Genomic DNA, 19,355 nt, shown 5'->3' on the forward strand with positions numbered 1-19,355 from the left:
AGTGGTGGGTTTTGATTTACAAAACTGCACAGTTTTGGTCCTGGTTATATTAGAGACAGCTGTCCCTGTATGCACCAGCCTGAATTGAGAACCTATGGAAGACTTCTGCGAATAGTCCCAGTATTTTAACTATTTGGCAGGGAGTTCCTTAGCTCCAGAATTTGCTTTTAACAATAGTTCAAGGTTAAATTTGTTAATTTTTTGATAACACTAATCATCACATTTCCTCTCATGATGCAACTTCATTACTTCCCCCCACCTACATGGTAATTTGGAGCAAGAGGAATTGGTTTTTAAAACAATCTTTGATTTTTTCACTGGATTCCAGAGATTGTTGTTTTTACATTCAGGTTAACAAATCTTGAAGTTGAAATTTTAACCACATGAAGACAATGTTCACACTAGTATTTATCCAAACATATTGCACATGTAATGTGCTATTAAACATTCCTTACTCTATATGCTATGCAACATACCTAAGATTCATATATTTTTCTTTTTCCTTATCCATGTGCATTTAAGTTGTCAATCTTAAATTTGCATCAAGTCTCTTAAAAGACAAGTATTTGCTAAAGCATGAGTATGACAACTGTCAAAATGACTAAATATGCATTACAAATACAACTTCCTCCAGGAACTAGTGGACACTGGGAGAAGAAAGAGGGAATGCATGAGAGGGCTGTCAAACCAGATAGAAGGGAAAGGGCTTAGCTAGGCTTTGGTAGTCTAGCATCATTGTATAAATGCATTGGTGCAGTGAACTAATTATGCAGAGATATAGCTTCTATGTGAAAATCGTATTTTGTATGCCCCAATAACACTACAAGCATACACTACATTCGAACTGGATGGCTGAGGCAGAGAAATGTTATCAAACCTGCCTGATATCTTCCAATGACACAAAGGCTAAAGAGGGTAAAGCAAAAGCAAAAAAAAGTTCTACCATCTCCTTTCCCCATCAAGTTTCAGCTGTCACTGGAAAGGCCAGTATATTTATCAGGCTCTGCTGAGCCCTTCCAAGCAGCCAGTTCACACATGACATATGCAGTGTTTTCTGGAGCAATAAAATTCCCATGTGTCCAAAATAACATTAATAGTCTAATTACATGCATGGATCAGACTGAGCTGTCACAGGTGTACAATATTCATTACCTTTTCGGTGGTCCTATAAAACTTCTGCCTATAAAAATCTGAGGTTCTACTTAAAATGTTTCTAAATCGTATGGTTGCAGGAAAAAAAAACAACCTTTAAGTGTAATCTGAGTTTCAGCCCAAGAGAAAGGCAATAATTGGAGAGGTGGTTAAAACAGTTTCTCTCCCCACCAAAAAACATGTACTGATATTCCTATTGTAACAGAAGCACCACATCCACTAAAGCGGAGGAAATTCCCATTTCATTCCCTTCTCACTTCAATTTTTGGACTGAAGTTTTCCAAGTTTGATCTCTTCCCATAAATTTTTAGAACATTTGAAAAAATAGTTCGATTCCTGCTCCTGTAAAGTAAGCTTCTCAACAAAAGTTGTGTTCTTTCCACCTCATATAATATCATTAAGGTAGGGCAGCATATGACTACCAATAATTACAATTTGCAACTGATTTTCAAATTAGGCCATCTGTTACACCTATGAAATTCTATGGCCTTTCCAGTCACACAGGTTAACAAAATACACAGCACAAATTCTAATTGGGGGAGAAAGTGAGGGGAAGTGGTCATTTAAAGTCAGGTTGCACAAGTGACTGCAATTGGACCTTGATTAACAATTCTATTGATGTGAGTACCAGAAAAACTTCCAGTTTACTCAACAGGAGCAGTATTGTTTCTGCAGAGGCAAAAAAAGACTTACAAAAATGTGTGGCCTCACATTAACGTAGTAATCACAGATGGCTCCTACTAACATCAGTAGCTGTAGGTTCTCAGTACCTCTAAAATGAAGCAATTATTTTTTTCATTAGTTAGCAGATATGACCAAAACAGAGCAGATCTGCCGAAGCACCATTTTCAACAAAAAATAGATTCTAGATGCAGAACCTAAACTAAGCACTCACATGTGATGTTTTCTTTATGAATGAGCGAAATGTTTACTCAAAGTGATCTTAGCATGTAACAGAATAATTTTATATAGTTAAAACTATGCTCTTCAGATTGTAATTAGAACATTAAATTGCAGTTTCCCATTTTCTCTCAACCCAGTTTACATGCTTATTGCAAAGTATTTTGACTAACCAGTGAGTGCATCTGAGTACTGCAAGCAAAAAAGAAATCCTTATATATTTCAACTCCTTCCAAGAAAAAAAATTCTGTCACTGAAGTTTGCAGTGGGAATCACTTCAGTTTTCAAAGTATAAACAAAAATAACCCATTACATTACATACCTGAAAATGATGTTCTTCTGAAGATGTATGAGATAGAGCCACTCACTTTGGTTTAGGGATCTTAAGCTTTTGGCTTACAGCAGCCAGGAATAATCTGTTTAAAAGCCTCACACAACAGCAGTAGCAGGTCTCAGATAAGTAAGAGACCACTCCCTCATTTAGTTTCTTAGTACTGAGGCACCTTTAAATAGATTAGTACAAGCATCCCAATCTAGTGCAGATGATGGAAGAATGTGAACCTATTTAAAATACACTAAGATACTTTTCCTACAGGCGATAGTCAAGCCATAATGTAAAAGTTCAGATGTGACTACAGATAATGGTAGAATCAAATTTGAAGAGCTAAAGGAGGTTTCTTTAAAAATGTGAACTGCAAAGAAATAAAATTGTGGGGGACTTACCCTATACTACTCCTTTCTGGTAATACTTTTCACTTTCAACCTAAGAATTCTAATATTTTACCAATGATTGATTACAGTAGAAATTTATCCTTGTTTTAGAGAGAAGAATCAGGAGTATGATATGTCTGTACTGCAATCATGGGTGTGACTACAGCTCGAATAGACATACTTGAACTAGGTTTAATCCAGCTAATTCAGGTACTGGAGCAGTGAAGCCACAGCAGCACATGCGATGCAAATCCATCCAGAACCTGAAGCAATTACTCAGGCAGCTAGCCTGCCCTGAAGCACACATTGTCATGGTTTCACTGCTCCAATACCCACGCCAGTCTGTTATTAAAGCTAGCTTAAGTCTGTCTACTCAGCTTCAAATCATGCCCCTTGACTGCAGTATAGACATACCCTCAGACAGCACAATGACTTACCAGAGCTCTCAACGGATGACTGTATTAAAGCCAGGATTTAAACCCATGTCTCTGTATATTCAAGTCCTGTGTTTTAGGCCCCAGCCCATCCTTCCATTCTAAAGCTGGCTTCATTTTTACCACTTAAATATTAGAAATATCAGATCCTATTTTTGCTGAAGGACTGGGATTGGCAAATCACAAAAGGCTGAAGCCTAGGTCTAATGCGTTTTCAATTGAGGGTTTTATATACTGATGACCCACATTATCATAGTATCTGAGGAACTCAGTCATTTGAATATGCTTATTGATTATACTTCATACCTGTGCCAAGGTTCAATTTATAAGTTGTTTATAAAGGGTAAACAAATGATTAATAGATTTTATAAGCATGTTACAGACATGAGGAGAAGGTGGTATAGATGGTTATAAGTCATGGTAAGAAACCTTTTGCTGTTGGATTCTAACAACTGATTGACCCTTTATGAGATGTAAATGGAAGTATAATATTTGACCTATTTATCCTCAACAACCCAGTGAGACAGACAAGCACTATTATCCCCATGTTACAGATGGTGAACTGAGGCAGAGAACTTAAGTAGTTTGCCCATGGTCACACAAGACAACTGTAGTAGACCACTGAATTAAACCTGGGTCTCCTGTGTCCCAGGCCAATGCTCTAACCACTGGACCATCCTTCTCTAGGGTTTGGAGAACTGAAAGTCTAGTTTCAGTCTAGTCCATCAAAAAAAATACTGAAGTCTTCCAAGGAAGAGATTTAAATTAAAGACCTGATCTTGCCAGTGAAAAAGGTAGAATTTAAAATAATTGAATGCAGCCATTACCGTAAAGGAGCACAAGAAAGAGAACAATTCACTTTTAAAGAACTAAAAAACTCCCTGTAGTTGGTGGAAGGGGGGAGGAGGAGGAGGGGAGGGAAAGAAGACAACATATATTCTGTTTTTAGCTCAGCAGATAGGTCTCTCTGCATTACAGAATTTCTTCACAAATTCTGTATCCAGACCCAGGTAGAGAAGATTTCAATAGTTCAGGTCGGAGGCCCTGAACACATGAATCCCTGACCTATTTCAAGTGTACAGATAGTCAGAAAAGTGATAAAATGACTGAGTGATGTCTGTGCCCAGTGTATCTTCCAGGTCCTACTATAGTTTACCTACCAACCAACCAAAAAAAAAAATCTGCCCTATTGACAAGGCAGAGGCACTAGCCACGTAGCTACTATTGTTGCTCACACAACAGAAATGAAATAAAAGGTTTGATCCCAGAACCACTACAGCTGATACAAACACAGGACAAGTATTACACTGAGTTCACATTTAAAAAAAAAAATAAAATAAAAAATCTGAACTTAAGTGAATTCTGTAGAGAAGGGAATTATTCTGTATACAGAGGCAAGTACTCCTTGATACCTTAATAGAGAGGTGAACATTTTAAAATAAAAGAATGAGAAGATTTTTAGTGTCACTTTTATTATCTTATTTCAAACCCACACAAATTGGAGCTAGGAAAGTTCTGCACCAGAAACGGTCTGACTAATGATATTGTAGTGCAGATGGCTTACAGATCTCTCTCTTTCAAAAGGTGGTACCATTTCATTGATTCTACACATTATGAAGTGCCTTTAGATGTTTTGCTGCTTCCCCATAACATCCAAATGAATAAGGCAGTGAAGAACATCCTTTTGGGAAGAGATGTCTTGTTTACAGACAAGTTGATATTAAATTATTTATTAAGAGCTTCTAGAAGGCATAGAAGTCAAGGCAACAGACATGCCTGTCCATGAGAGATCAGGATTAAAAACACAAATGCCTGTGCAGAGGTATTTTATGAATATAATCAGGACAAATATAGAAAATGAGGAATACTCAGCTGGCCCTGAACATAAAATCTTGTCTAATGCAAGAGAAGAGCAACTTGAATAGAAGCCTCAACTAAATGGAAGTGGTTAAAAATCAGGAGCCTCCCCAAAAGTCATGATTTTCAAACAGAAAAAAACCCCTCCTCTTTAAATTTAGTGATTTGAGTCTTGATTTGAAATAACATTTTAAAACAGTGGACTATTCAAAATTCACTTTCCTACTAAAGCAGTTAAAGGATTACAGACCTAATCACTGTCAATTAGGCAAAGGAGAAACTGATGAAGTCATATTATGCCTCTTCACAAACCACATACGACTGCCATTTTGTGATAAGAAAGTTCTTTTTAAACTGAACACTAAAGAAAACTCAGAGGCTACCATGAACTAGAAGCCTGAGATCCATAAACAAGATGTGGAGAACTATTCTAAATACTTATTTTAGAGAAGGAAATGCCTATTTACACAACAGTCCCCATTGTTGGTAATTTGTTTAATCTATGACCTATAACTATTTGAGCATGAATACGTTAAAAAAAAAAAGAACTACACAAAAATTGCTATTATGGATTCACTGACTACCTAGAACTTTCACATTTAATTCTCTTTAATCCCCCAATATTCTCTATTGGGATCTCAATTTTGCCCATCTTATTTTGTAGTCTGTGGGAACAGGCAAAAAAGGAAAACTTTCCCTGGCCCTGCACCACACACCTCAACTCCCAACACCCAAGAAATATTATGCTATCTTGTAAATATTCATACGTAGAGGTGAGAAAAGTCATGGGATTCCTGAATCAGTAAGAACACCTATAGTTTTAGATTTATCAGTTTATACACAAATTTGCCCATGTGAAAGAAAACACTTGAGTGCAGAGGCTTACACAACTGCACGCACATCTAATAGCGTAACAGCTCTGTCTACACTACAGGATAGGCACTATCTTGGAAGTAGTTGTGACCAGTTCTTGAAAACATATCAGCTAATATTCAAAAACAATTGTTGAAACGTCTAAGGTTTTTCAACAAGTGTTTTCAGAAGAGTTATGCACCAATCATGCCATAGGCACAACGACATTATCTGAAGCAGTATAAAAATTACTATTAACTGTTTCATGACTCTGGCAATTTTGTAGTGTACACAGCGCTGTCTATACAGGGCATGATGTTCTAAGCTACTCATATGCTTAAGGGTAATCACTTTTACACAAGGGCCCCGGATAAAAAAAAATGTGCACCTCTTACAAGCCCGTATTCTCATGGGGCAAAACAATGACAGAATACTAAACTAATTTTACGATTAAGGTGAGTGAATTTTTTTTAAATAGCTACAAGCTAAAAAGGGCTGCTACTGGATTTATGAAAAAGCTGGTCAAAGGCCATTTTAAACTTTATTTATTCCTCAATTATTAGAAAGTGGGAAGGAACACTGTTAACCATTCCAAATTCAAGGAGGTAGCACTGATGCTATGATAAGTTAATGAAACTGGAGCATTTAGTACACAATGACTACTAGCAATATCAGGGTCTCATTTACATATTACCACACCAAACTAAAAGATATTCGGAGCAGTCCTGAAGTAAAATTTAGGAGAGATTTACTCCACAAACATCCAAATGCAGTGGTTTGTAAGTTTGGGCAATGAAGATTGTTATTTTTTGTTTTTGTCAAGCCTTTTCATTTCTGTCACCCACAGATTTCACCATGGATTTGTTTGCAGCAACCCCAATATCCATTTGATAAACACGGTTTTACAGATTTTCTAGAATTAGGCCACAATGCTACTAAAAAGTTATATATAACTTGTGTATAACTTTATACTATGCACAACCAGAAAATATGATTCAGCTTAAGCTGCACTGACTGAGTCAGCAGATTAACCTATATCCCATCCTGTGTTTAGTTCTTTATAAGAAAAACGTTTCTTGGGGAAAAATAAATATCAGTAGTCACTAGTTTTCTGAATGTTCTGCAAAATGACTTCCTGCAGAAGAGGAAGGGAGAGAAAAAAAGAGTGTTTGTTGTAAGGGGAATACAGAGTAGGACCTTGAAATACATGATGTCTATGCTATCAAAACACCAAGAGTAAAAGATCGGTGGAGTAGACAAGAGAGAAAGTTTGCTATTGTACATGTGAAGGACACATGCTGCAAGTTGTATCACATCTCACTGGGATGTAACCTAACACACCCAAGTTACTGGCAGTGAAAATAATAATGGCATTATGTGCACAGCTCTTTTGTTGAAATGACAACTTCACTATAAGTCAAACTGTTGACTTCTCTGGTTAAGGTTTCCACGTTCTAAGTGTTTTTAACAAGACCAAGGGCTTTAAGATGTTGAATTTATTGAAGATGCTTGAATGTTAGCTTCACAACTGCTGCATATTTCATTCTTGCAGATTCAAATCTGCGGTTTCTAATCTCCAGGTACAACAAACTTATTTTCTGCTTCAGGTATAAAAGACATGTTGTGGTTTGTGAAACAATGGAAAGTATCAGTGAAAAGGCAAAGAATACATTTTGATATAAGCGGTTACTAAAGTATTATCTTTTCAATTTTCAAAAACGAGAGACAATACAGGATTTTGATTTTGATATTTATTTTTAGCAGGATGTGTGTACTAACGGATGGTGACATCATTAGGAGATACGTCCATGTCCACCACCTGCAACAGAAGCTAGACAGATGTTAAAGAAATCATACTTAAAGCTATAAACGACACTACTTACCTATAGTGGTGTTATGACCATCACCTTAACAAACAACTGGGTTAGCTTTTGATATAAATACACATGACCAATATAAAAACTTACCAGCTGTCAAAATTCATTCATCAAGTTTTAAATTTAATGCATACTGTACCTTGATTTTAACAAGCTGTTAATTTAGAGAAATACCCATTATAAATCCCCTGTTATTTAGAAAAGGGAGATATACTCATACAAAACAAGGCTATATTGTTCTTAAGTGAAAGAAACTTACCTGTAATTCTCTTCAAAAGATAAGCGATCCATACATTTAACCCTATACTCCAGATTATGGCTAGCAGGAATTCCCCAGACTTTCAAATTCTAACGCTATCAAACCACTTCAGCAGCAGATGGCATGCATTCATTCTTGCTACGAATATAGCCTCTTATTCTTTTTACATGTCAAATCCTTTTGCAAGTAACCAGGTGGAAATTATATAAAGCATAATACCCCAAAACTCTTCAAGAAAGGTGATGCTATAAATATACTTTCTGTAAGCAAGAGATAGGTAAGTTTTTACTACGTATTTTACATATCATCTCCTTCTAAAGACTACAAACTTCAGGATTTTTAATCAAAAAACTGTGCAGTAGCAATAACTGGATACAAAAAGCAAAATACAACTGTCAAATTTCAAAGCCTCACAATGGTGACGATACAAAAGAAAAAACTTAAGTTTGAAGGGTAAAATCTAAACAAACCCAGTTCTAGAAACATCTCAAACATACATACTTACCTGAGGATCTGTAAGCTTGGAAACAAGTCCTTTCAGACACTTATAACAAATCCAAACTCAAGATGCAAAGCTAAGTCCGAGCAACAGTGCTTTTTAAGCACATGCAGAAACTCTGTGCAGCTGCATCACAAAGCTCTTTGACAGGAACTGACTGGAAGCTGACTACAGATAACATGCATATTCTAACTACACCTTGTCATCTGAGAATTACTGAGAAACAAGAAGAAATTCAGTCAGTCACCTAGCCATACATACAAGTTCTCTTGAAAACATCTTGACCTATCACATAAATGTGTACTCAGGCACCTAAATATGTTGCTTGATTATTTTAAGGACTGCTTAGCATCCAGCAGCTCCACTGAAATCAACAGATGTTGGGTGATGATCCTTTTTGAAACTCAGGCCTCTTCTTTAAGTGTCTGAATGAGGATATAGGAGTCTAACTTTAGACTGCTATTTTTTTAAAAAAATCTTGGCCCATAATTTTTTCCATAAGTTTGAGTTTATATATAGTCAGTGGCTCAAAAAAAGTCTTTACAAACTGAACATCTTGTGAAACCAGGGACTTTTAAGAGCCATTTATTGAGAAAGATTACTATAGCAACTGAACAAAATGTGGGCTACCTTTTACTTGCGTGTAAAGAAAAACGGAAGTGTATAAACTTGCAAACTCAGTCTATAATTAAAGAAAATATTTTGCATGAGATCAGGCAAAAGACGCTTGTTCACACCAGACCAAATATCATTGGCATTTAAAGTTAAAAGCTCAGGCAGACTCTCGAACAATTATAAGGACTTAACACAGCTACCCAAGCTTTACTTTGTCAGGAGCCATAACGACAGAATGAGACCTTAGATTGGGATGCAGAAATTCCCTGGTTCTGAGAGATCAACTGTGGCAAGATGTACAATCTAATGGAATCACCCAATGTTATCTATGAAGACTGTTAAGATCTGTCGGAGTTTGGTCAAGACCTTTGCACGCTTCTTCCCATTCCTTTTGATAGCCAAGATATTTCCCAACAAAACAAAGATATCTATTCACAGCTATAGTCCGAATGCATTTTCTGGGGCAACAAACCACTATTTAAAGGGTGTGGTGAGTCTCTATAGTGTGTCCACATGAAAGAACTTCTCATGACTCTCTGGTGAATGGCTCCATCTCTAGGGTCTATTATATAGCAGCATGGTCTAATTGCAGTAGTGCTCTTCCATGTCAGATAAAGTAGTCATGTGGGAAATGTGTCTTAGGACCCCACCAAATCAACAGCAGTAGATGGGTGTTTGTCCTCAGATTCGTATGAAGAGGGTTTTTTCTGTTCACTGATCCTTCAATGTATACTGAGGTTCTCAAGTGAAAGTATGTCATGGATACCATGAATACTATTGGCGCCCTCAGAGCGGAGATTTCCAGCTTGGTAACTAGTCTTTTGTTAAATCTTTCCCCTACCATACAAGTCCAAAACACTACAAACTAATACAAGCTGTGTCAAACAGGGTCCCTTTGCTCCCAATGGTCCCTTAAAGCCAAGCTGGGACTTACAGACAAACTCTCATTTCTTCCACGAGACATCCTTCATAAGTCAATCATCTAAACAGGTAAAAATATTTACTCCCATCTTCTGGGATATACTGTTACAATGGTTAGGTATTTTTATAAATTCATGCTGGTCTGAGAGCAGCCTAGAAGATAGCAGTGAATTGGCAGCACTGTTCCAGTATAAAAAAATTGGACACATACAGTACTATATGCATGTCTTGCCATATGCACATAAGCATTCGTCAGATCCAGAGTGACCACTTCTAGCTGAGACAGAATCATTCCCATACAGCAAGAACATCAAGTGTCTTAATATATGGGGCACAGATACCAAGGTACCGACTGCTGCTAGACCACTGGAACTTTCAAGTTGGCCAGCCTTCGAGACAAAGTTTTAGATGGCCAGAAATTATAGGTCATACAACACTAATAAAGCTATAGTCAAATCCCAAGAGATTCATCAGGCTGGACAAGTCAAGTTGTGGACAGGACCCAGGGGTCTGACTCATCCACTCCCATTTTTAAGGGGCTGAGTAACAGAAGGCCTAAGTCAGTCACAGACAAGTCAAAGACAGAAGTCTAAGACAGACACAGTTAACTTTTGGAGTTGAATGGCATTTCCAGCTGCAGACCTTGACCTGCATTGAGAGAAAGCATAGAGAACTTAAGGATGTATCAGATCCTCTATGTCAAAACCTCAACTCACTCAGGATAAGATGGGAACTTGGCTTCATGGGAGGTGCTGAAGAAAAACTGTATGGCCAATCTTATTGGACCTTGTGTCAAAGTAGGTAACATTGGAAGTTATGACAGCTGTGCTAGATTCTGAAGCACTTTAAGATTTGTCCTTTTTAATCTTTCATGTTAACTTGCTGGACTGAATGCAAGCTTTTGGTCAGTCCAACAAAGGTTACTCTGGGACGAGAGTGCTTGCAGCAACGCTTGGATGTAGATCACACCATCAGCTAACTCACGATCCACCTTAAAACATCCTTGGACAGCTGAGACACCTCAAAGCAGTTAGACAACTCTGGACATTTTTTCCCAAAAACATTATATACTTCCGAGAGATGGGAGGAAAACATGGCTCTTTAAATGAAATTATGATACATCATTAAACTATGTCATGTAGTAATTCAGTACTACAGTGATTAATAACTTAAAAATTCAAGCAATAATGAAAGCTTATTTCAGAACAGAAAAATCAAGCAAGACCTTAGCTGGGTAAAGAGTTAAGCTCCCAGATTCCATGTAGCAAATGATTTTGTTTGAACAATGCAAATAAGAAAGTTGTTAAATTTAGGTAAGCCCCCCCAAAAAGAAGCTGTGAACGAAGCTTAGAAAAAGCAACCACTGAAGGCTACAACAGTAGAACCATCTGTTGACATAGTTGCGTTTATACCAGGGCTTCTGTTGGCATAGCTACGCCAGTCAACAGTGTGTGCTCGTTTGTATTTTTAAAACACCCCAACCAAAGTAACTACACCAATATAGCTTTTCGGTGAAGACCAAGCGTAAAACAATAACCAAAAGAGCCTTTTCAATATCAGCAGTAAAAGAAGGAAGCGAGCTAGATATAGAAGGAGGACTTTCCCTCAACATACCACCTAATGTGGAAGTGGCTTAATGGTTTTAGAGTTTTGAAGCTAGGAAGTTCCTGCTAGTCATGTGCTCGAAGCGGGCATCTAATATTTACCTTTGAGAGAAAGTTTAAACCAACTAAACATTTATAACATATCAAATTAATTTCATGAAGAATATGGACTAACTGAACAAAATATTACGCACTTCCAACTTATGCTCTTTTTCTGCAAGGACTTCTTTTTGACACCGCAGAAAGTCTGATAACATTCGGGTTAATTGTTTTCTATCATCTATTTCAGCCGCCAACCTGCCATTGTAATCCGCCAGTACCATACAAGCATCATCTACCATCTTGGAAAGCTGTTCTCCAGATTCCTTATCTAAAAGACAAGCAAAGAAAAAAAACAATAGCAATACATTACAAAATCTTCTCAGGCTCTCTCATGCTAACACTTCAATTACTGCATCCCCATCTCTCACCTGTTATTCTGTCTAGTAAGGACACATCTTGGACCTCTACAGGCAATGAAGCTATCCTCTGATGAACTGCTGCATCCCCAGAGGCTGCATTTTCTAGTTCTTGTAATGCTCTAATAAGATCTGTAGTCTGAAAAAGCACACAGCCTTAGAACTGGTCTAGTCATCAAATCCTAATACACAATAAAGATTCCATCGGCATGGCGGAAGCCTCTGCAAGCATAAATCTGGTATAACCCACTTGATACCTATGAACCATGCTAATGTAAGGAAGTGCCTGAAGTAGAGTTGGAGTGCACAGCAGTCCTTCCCTATAGGAGGCCTCTTCAGCCAGCATAGCTAAGAGCAGCACTGGGGCTTTTACACCAGGGGCTGTTTTGCTCATGATAATCCAAGGATTGGGGAAGAATAAAGGTTGCATACAGCCACCTTTACTCAACATTCTAGCTTTGAGTGTTAATTTGGCCCTTAAAATGGGATTCATTACAATGCAGAGTTGGTTCTTTATTACTCAGTGACTGAAGGGTTTGGGTTTTTTACATATATCCCAAACCTTATGAAACGATAAAAGTTTATGAAAACAAGAGACTTCTACCTGTGGAGGGTCACTTGGAGAACTTTGTGCTGAACAGTTATTTTCATCAACTTTTATCTGTTCAAATGTGCGCTTCCTGGCCTTTCTGTCACCATCTAAAAGTCAAAGTAGAGACCTAAAAATCAGTTCAGGAAACAACACATTTATTTCGAGAGACTGAAACACATGCACACAGAATACTTACACAAAGCTTGCCTAAGTTGTTCTAATACATCATTTTCATAAACAGACCTTTCTTCCCAAATAGAGAGCACACGGCCAAGATGTTTCTTACAACTCTCATCAGATTCACTGTGGGGGAAACAGTAAAATCACCAATAAAAATGGTAGAAGTACAACCCAGTAATAAACAATTCAGCCCTGTATAATCTTGCATCCAAGGATCTGAAGTATTTTACAAATATCAAAGAATTAAAATGTCCAACACCTCTCTGAGGTGAAGATCCTCATTTTGCAGAAAGGGTAAAGGACGTTTTGACTTGTTCAAAGCCACCTCACAATATGTCACATTGAAATAAAGGCCAAGTCTACTAGCCCACCAGCCTACTTCAACCACTGAATGCTTCATAGTGCCTTTAAACCTAGCAAAGCATGACAGATCAGTTTTACCCTTATTCTATTAAGATTTCATCTTTTTTACAATTAAGTCTTATTACATAAAAAGATGCGAAAGATTCATCTACAGATATACGTTCTAGTTTAAGTGCTAAATAGAATCATAGACTTTAAGATCAGAAGGGACCATGATGATCATCTAGTCTGACCTCCCGTACAATGCAGGCCACGGACTCTCACCCACCAACTCCTGTAACAAACCCCTAACTTGTCTGAGCTATTGAAGTCCTCAAATCATGGTTTAAAGACTTCAAGGTGCAGAGAATCCAGAGAAATCATATGCTAGATCTGTATCATTAAGGAATAGGGAATTATTGTAATGTACAAGTTGAATGAATGAAAAAAACATTTACCGTCAACCTAACACAAAACAAAAACACAATCAACAGTCTTCCAGTGTGAAAAGCTGATTATCAGGCTAATAAACTTTATTCTGATCAAGGTGCATACATAGGCATGGGAACTAGGGTGTGGGGAGGGGGGGGGTGCTGCAGCAACCCTAGGTTTTATGCGGGATCCCACCTGCTGGCCCTCCTGCACCCGGGCTCCCGGCTGCCAGCCCCAGCCTCCAGCCACTTACCCCTGCTGGATCCACCCCCCCATCCCGGAGACACGGCCCTGCTCCCGGTCCCAGCTGGGGGGGGGGGGGGGGGGGGGGGGGAGAGAGAGACGGGAGGGGGGGAACAGACAGGGGTAAGGGGGTTGGCTTTCAGCACTCGCACTATTAAAAGTGTTCCAGCACCACTGGGTATATATACTAAAGAAGACTGACATTTATTCAAGATCAAAGGAACTTTTAAACTAAGAGGTGCAGGGAAGAAATTGAAAAAAAAAAAATAGATTTCAGATCTAGGATAGGGCGCTTTCTTTAATTAGGGTGCATGAGCGCTGCTGAGCCAGACAGAACAAATGAAGTGTTCTGAAAGGAAAATGCCTCACACGGGCTTTTTTGTTTGCATGATAGTTAAGACGACAATAATGCTCACATTACAGTTTACTGTACCTTGAAACATGCTTAAAGGCCTCAACTATAACTGGTGCAAAGTCTTTTGTAAATTCTGGTCCTTTCCTTTTGCTGTTCTGAATGACATCGTTGGCCAGGTACAGAAATGTCAACTTCCTATTTGGTTTTGCTAATAAAAGAAAAAAGAAGAGATGCAACAATCTGAAGTTGTTAGTAGTATAAAACTAATTTTGCAGGTTAACATTCAGTTGAGTTTCTTCCTACATCTTTTATGTAGAGGATAAAAACAGACATAAATGTTATCTAAAAATACAAAGTTCCTTCGCTATTTCTGTTAGCACCTCATACTATTAATACAAAATAATCAAAGCCACTTTTTATAAAAAATTTGTCTGAATAAATTTCAGCCCTCAAAACCCAGAGAAAGCAAGTCATAGCAGTCCGCCATCCCCCGCTGCCATTTTCAGTACAGGCCCAGCAACAGCTAATTTGAAGTTTGAACATTCTTCACATTTTGCCAATCCACAATTTGCTCTGACCTCTTGCTGCCCCCCGCACACCACCACATTCCTCTGCTACTTCAGCACACACACAGTCCTTCCCCTCCACGCTCATCAACCCAGTCTCTCCTCCACAACATAACACTTAGTCTCCCAAATTCTTCTTCTTCCCACACACAGAACCTTACATATTTTAATTGTAATTTAAAAGCGCAACGTGTATTTTAAAAAATAGGACATTATGAATCACCAAAGCAAACATACGATCTTGTAGCTATAATCTTAGGGTAACATTTTCAAAACTGCTTCAGGGTATGTCTACACTACAATATAAGCCCAGGGTTAGTGGGACTCCAATCAGCTGACCCTGGGTTACAGAACCCAGGGCTTGAGCGTTTACAATGATCGTTAACCGGACATTAAGGTTTTTCTAACCCAGGCTTGAAGCTGGGACTCTGATGTCAACGCTGCAGCACACAGACTCAAGTGAAATCAGCCATATACCAGACTCTCAAACACCCTCCTGAAATGTGGCTGGTCTAGACCCTGGACACTGGCATACTGTGAGAAAGCTTGACTGTCTACACGGCACGTTACAGGAAGTTTGAACAGCCCACCAACACATCCTGCCAAGCAATCATTTTGGTCCGTGCACCCCCAGCTACTGGAAACAGCAACATGGAGACGGCACCTTTAGAAGAAGTTCTTTGCTTGCACTTTCACTCCTGTGTTGGGAAACAGGCAGCGCTTCTGAGAAATGCTGGTGGATATTTTGGTGCTGTCTTCTGACCCAACAAAGGCACCTGATAGAGCTTATGATGGAGCAGAAAATGGCGGTAGCAAAGTACCCAAGCATGGCAGACTCCAAACTGGCTGACGGAGCTCATGACACTCCGTACAATCACTCATGCCCCGAGTAGACCGGTGCTTCTGGTGCAGGGCCACAAATGCAGGCTGAGGGGACCATATTGTCATGGTGACTTAGGATGACCAGCTGTGGTCCAGCACTTTCACATGAAGAAAACTACATTTCTGGAGCTTTCTGAAGAGCTTGCCCCAACCCTCTTGTGTAAACATATGCATGAGGCCACTCATGCCAATCCAAAAGCGGGTTGCTATAAGCATCCAGAAGCTGGCTACCCCAGACTGCTACAGGGCCACTGCCAACCAGTTTAAGACTGGGAAGTCACCTGTGGGTAAAGTCATGGTGGAGGTTTCTGAGGCAATCAGGCATGTGGTTTGATAGATATTCATGAAGTAATTGCATTTGAGAGAATGGAACTCATGTGCCCCTAGTTTGCCCTCCTCAAGGAACACGAGTACAAACCACAAAGGGCACCACTCCATTGCTATGCAGGCCCTCATGGACCCCAGAGGTCCATTTACGAATGTGAACGTGGGCTGCACTGTGAAAGTTCATGATGTCAGGGTTGTGTGATGAGGGAGAGTCTACATTCATGGACAGGCTAGAATACTATTCCCATCAAATATCAATAGCATTACTGACCCCACCATTATTTTGGGGATCCCCACATGGCCCTTTTTGCCTTGGCTTATTAAACTCTCAGCAGGTGCAGAATGGTTGTTGAATGTGCTTTTGGTAGACTAAAATCCTGTTGCACATCCAAATGGGTCTGTAGACATCTCCAAGTCATCAGTGCTGTTCGCATTACTGTGGCTTGCTGTACTCTTCACAATCTTTGTGAAGCCAGAGGTGAGTCATTTCCCTCTGAATGGACCTATGACAGAGAAGGTCCACTGAACCAGTATACTCAGGCAGAAAGTCCCCCTACCATAGCTGGAGCTAGATGCACCCAGGCAACAGAAGTCAGGGAGGCTTTGTGCTCCCATATTATAGACATTATGAATGTCCTTTTGGAGGAATGGGGACAGGGCTTATTGATTTGGGGTGGGAGGGTCAGTGCTTGGGGAGGGTAGGGATTTGATTGCCATGCAATGTACTTATGAATGACCTGGCCACTTACGAAATGGTGGGGCATGATTCACAGTATAGATTCATATAATACTCCTGGGAAAATTCAGCGCCACTCTGCAATGCAGAATTTGCGCAGAATGAATATTCTGTGCAGAATTTCCTTTTTCCCTTGCAGAAATGGGCTGCAGAGCTGTTGGACCCAGCCAAATCTAGTTCCCCAGCCTGCAAATAGAAGACTGGGGTGGGGGGAGCAGAGAGAGAGAAAAGAGAAGAAGAGAGAGAACTGGAGGGCTCCTGACAGCTGCAGTTCGAAGGAGACAGCGTGCAGGAAACGTCAAACAAACCCGGGACCCAGCATAAGGCTGTTTCTCCCTCTGGATCCCTGCGCTCTCGGGGAGAGGGACTGGAACTAGATTGTGGTAGGGCTTTCTTTAACACTCTACTTCTGGGGGAATTTTTGTCTGTATTGATAGACATTGTTGCTAACAAGTATGTTGAATAAATTACCAAAATAACAAATTGGTGTGATTACAGTGTTATTTTGACAAATAAAATTTGCCAAATTTTAAAATATTGTACACAGAATTTCCCCAGGAGTAATATAAAGAAGTGACTGAAGTGAGGATTGTATAAAGGAATGGTGTTTGCATACTAATTCCTAGTTGTCCCTGATCATGTGTTTACCTTTGTTATTTTAAAAACACACTGTACAATATGACAATGATAGAAATAAACTCTCCTAATGACACAGAAATCTTTATTTATAAAGATGTCTTGGAAAACTACAACATCCACCCATTGCCGGGCAGGCCAGCTGACACTGCCACACCAACACCCCAGAACCAAACAGGGGAGGAAAAAAGTGCATGAACAAGACAAATAATGAAACCATGTACAAAACAGAAACCCCCTACCACTGTATGTCCCCAGACCCCTAGGTTTCCTTTCCCTTCTTGCTGCACATGAGTGGGATGGAGGCATCCACAGGAAAGTCGTCAATATAAAGGACCGCGTTGGTCTAAGTTTCCTGGCCCAGCCGCTATTGGGGCCTGACTGCATATGCTACACAGTCATGATGTTTTCCGAACTGTTTCTGGACTAAATCCCAGGATACTGACCAGGGATCTGAGGCTGTAATGTGGGTGATGCAGCAGGAGTCAGTACTCTTTCAGCCATTACTTACATCAGCAACTCAAACTATTCTCTCTGCTGACCCTCTGTCCTTTTTTAGCCACTGCTCCTGTTCCAGGAACAGTGAAACAAGTGCCTGCTCCTGCACTGAAACCCTGTTCTCAAGCTGTGCAGCCTGCCTCAGCCTTTCCTCTTGACTCTCGCCATGCCTTGCCTTTAGCCATAAGTCCCTCTGTTTTTGGTACTGGACCTGCTTGTGGGTCCTATCCAGAATTTCAACCACAAGTTAATCACAGAAATGCTTCCTCTCAGAATGATCCTTGACAGTATGCTGGGCCAGGCTTGTACTACACAGTGGGCAAGCTGTGGAGGTTCTGCAGTCACTAGAGATCGAGGGGCCTGGAATAGGACAAGACAAAGAGTTATTGTCTCAAACAGCTCATTGCAGGAGCACAGAAAAAATTCTGGTGGAATTCCAAGGACAAAGTGTTACATTTCCAAACTGAACCTCAATATACTGTGAGAGGGATGCTTCCGACCACAGATGCTCCCTGAACACAGCCTGGTTAATCACAGAGCCATTAATATTGAAACACTGTAAGTTAAAATTCAAAGCTGTTTTTTGTTTTCTAAAAATTGCATAACTACTCAGGGGGAGGAAGGTGTGTCTGTCAGTTGCCTTGCTACAAAGGCTTTTTCTATCATTTCAGGCCTTCCACATTTTGGAGGACATAGCCGTTCTTGTGGTGCCTGACCGGCAAAAGGAGAGGATATTCAAAGCTGCTGGTGGGAAACCTGCAATGTATGCAGTGAAGGTATTCAAACCTATAATGGCTGAACACATCTATGAGTGGAATGGCCTTGTGAGCTACGGAGGTGGGCCTAAAAAATATTCACTTCCCCAAAACGTGATTACCTATCTGGAGTTCTGGCTTCAGGAAAAGTCTGCATCTATCAGCACCTAAGATGCGGTCAGAATTCATAAGGGAATCAACAGGATGCTGCATAAGTTCCATGTGGCTTAGCCAGTTATGGATTACATGCAAACACACAGAACTCCACAACCACTACCCTCACCTCCTGGCATATTTCTGGATGCCTTTTCAAACCCAGCCAAATTTGAGACCAATGATTTTGACACCTATATACTGCTTGGACTACCTTTACCTGAAACGGACTAGATTTGGGAATGAAACACACTTGCACCACCACCGCTGTACCATTCACTCTTTCCAGATGGCTTGTTACACCACTGGATGGTTAGAGTGGCATACTTACAGGTATGGCAGTGTAAGGTTATTATTTTTAAGAAACAAATGCCCTAGCAAAAATCTGTGCCTTTCTAGTAATATAAAAACACCTTGAAAATATTTATTGTTTGTATTTCTTGGTCACCAATTTGAATTCCACATGGCGTGGGGGAGTGGATGGAAGAAGACAGAGGAGAACGGGCGCACAACTGGTGT

At 39.7% G+C, this 19,355-nt stretch overlaps 1 protein-coding gene across 6 annotated transcripts in view; it reads right to left on the reverse strand.

Moving 5' to 3' along the window:
- RPRD1A (regulation of nuclear pre-mRNA domain containing 1A) overlaps positions 1-19,355 on the reverse strand; it is a 68,351-nt gene that overhangs the window by 30,222 nt on the left and 18,774 nt on the right. For 4 of the 6 annotated variants that reach the window (XM_037889928.2, XM_027831303.3, XM_027831307.3 and 1 more), the window contains 5 exons: positions 14,362-14,491; positions 12,928-13,034; positions 12,744-12,838; positions 12,152-12,278; positions 11,876-12,051 (listed from right to left, as the gene is read on the reverse strand). In XM_037889928.2, the coding sequence (XP_037745856.1) occupies positions 11,876-12,051; positions 12,152-12,278; positions 12,744-12,838; positions 12,928-13,034; positions 14,362-14,491 (635 nt within the window). Of the gene's footprint in view, positions 1-7,642; positions 7,726-11,875; positions 12,052-12,151; positions 12,279-12,743; positions 12,839-12,927; positions 13,035-14,361; positions 14,492-19,355 lie in introns of those variants that run through there. The other 2 variants (XM_027831305.3, XM_037889929.2) reach the window with 1 other exon arrangement.

The sequence above is a fragment of the Chelonia mydas genome, chromosome 2 (genome assembly GCF_015237465.2).
Source record: "Chelonia mydas isolate rCheMyd1 chromosome 2, rCheMyd1.pri.v2, whole genome shotgun sequence".
Taxonomy (NCBI): Eukaryota; Metazoa; Chordata; order Testudines; family Cheloniidae; genus Chelonia; species Chelonia mydas.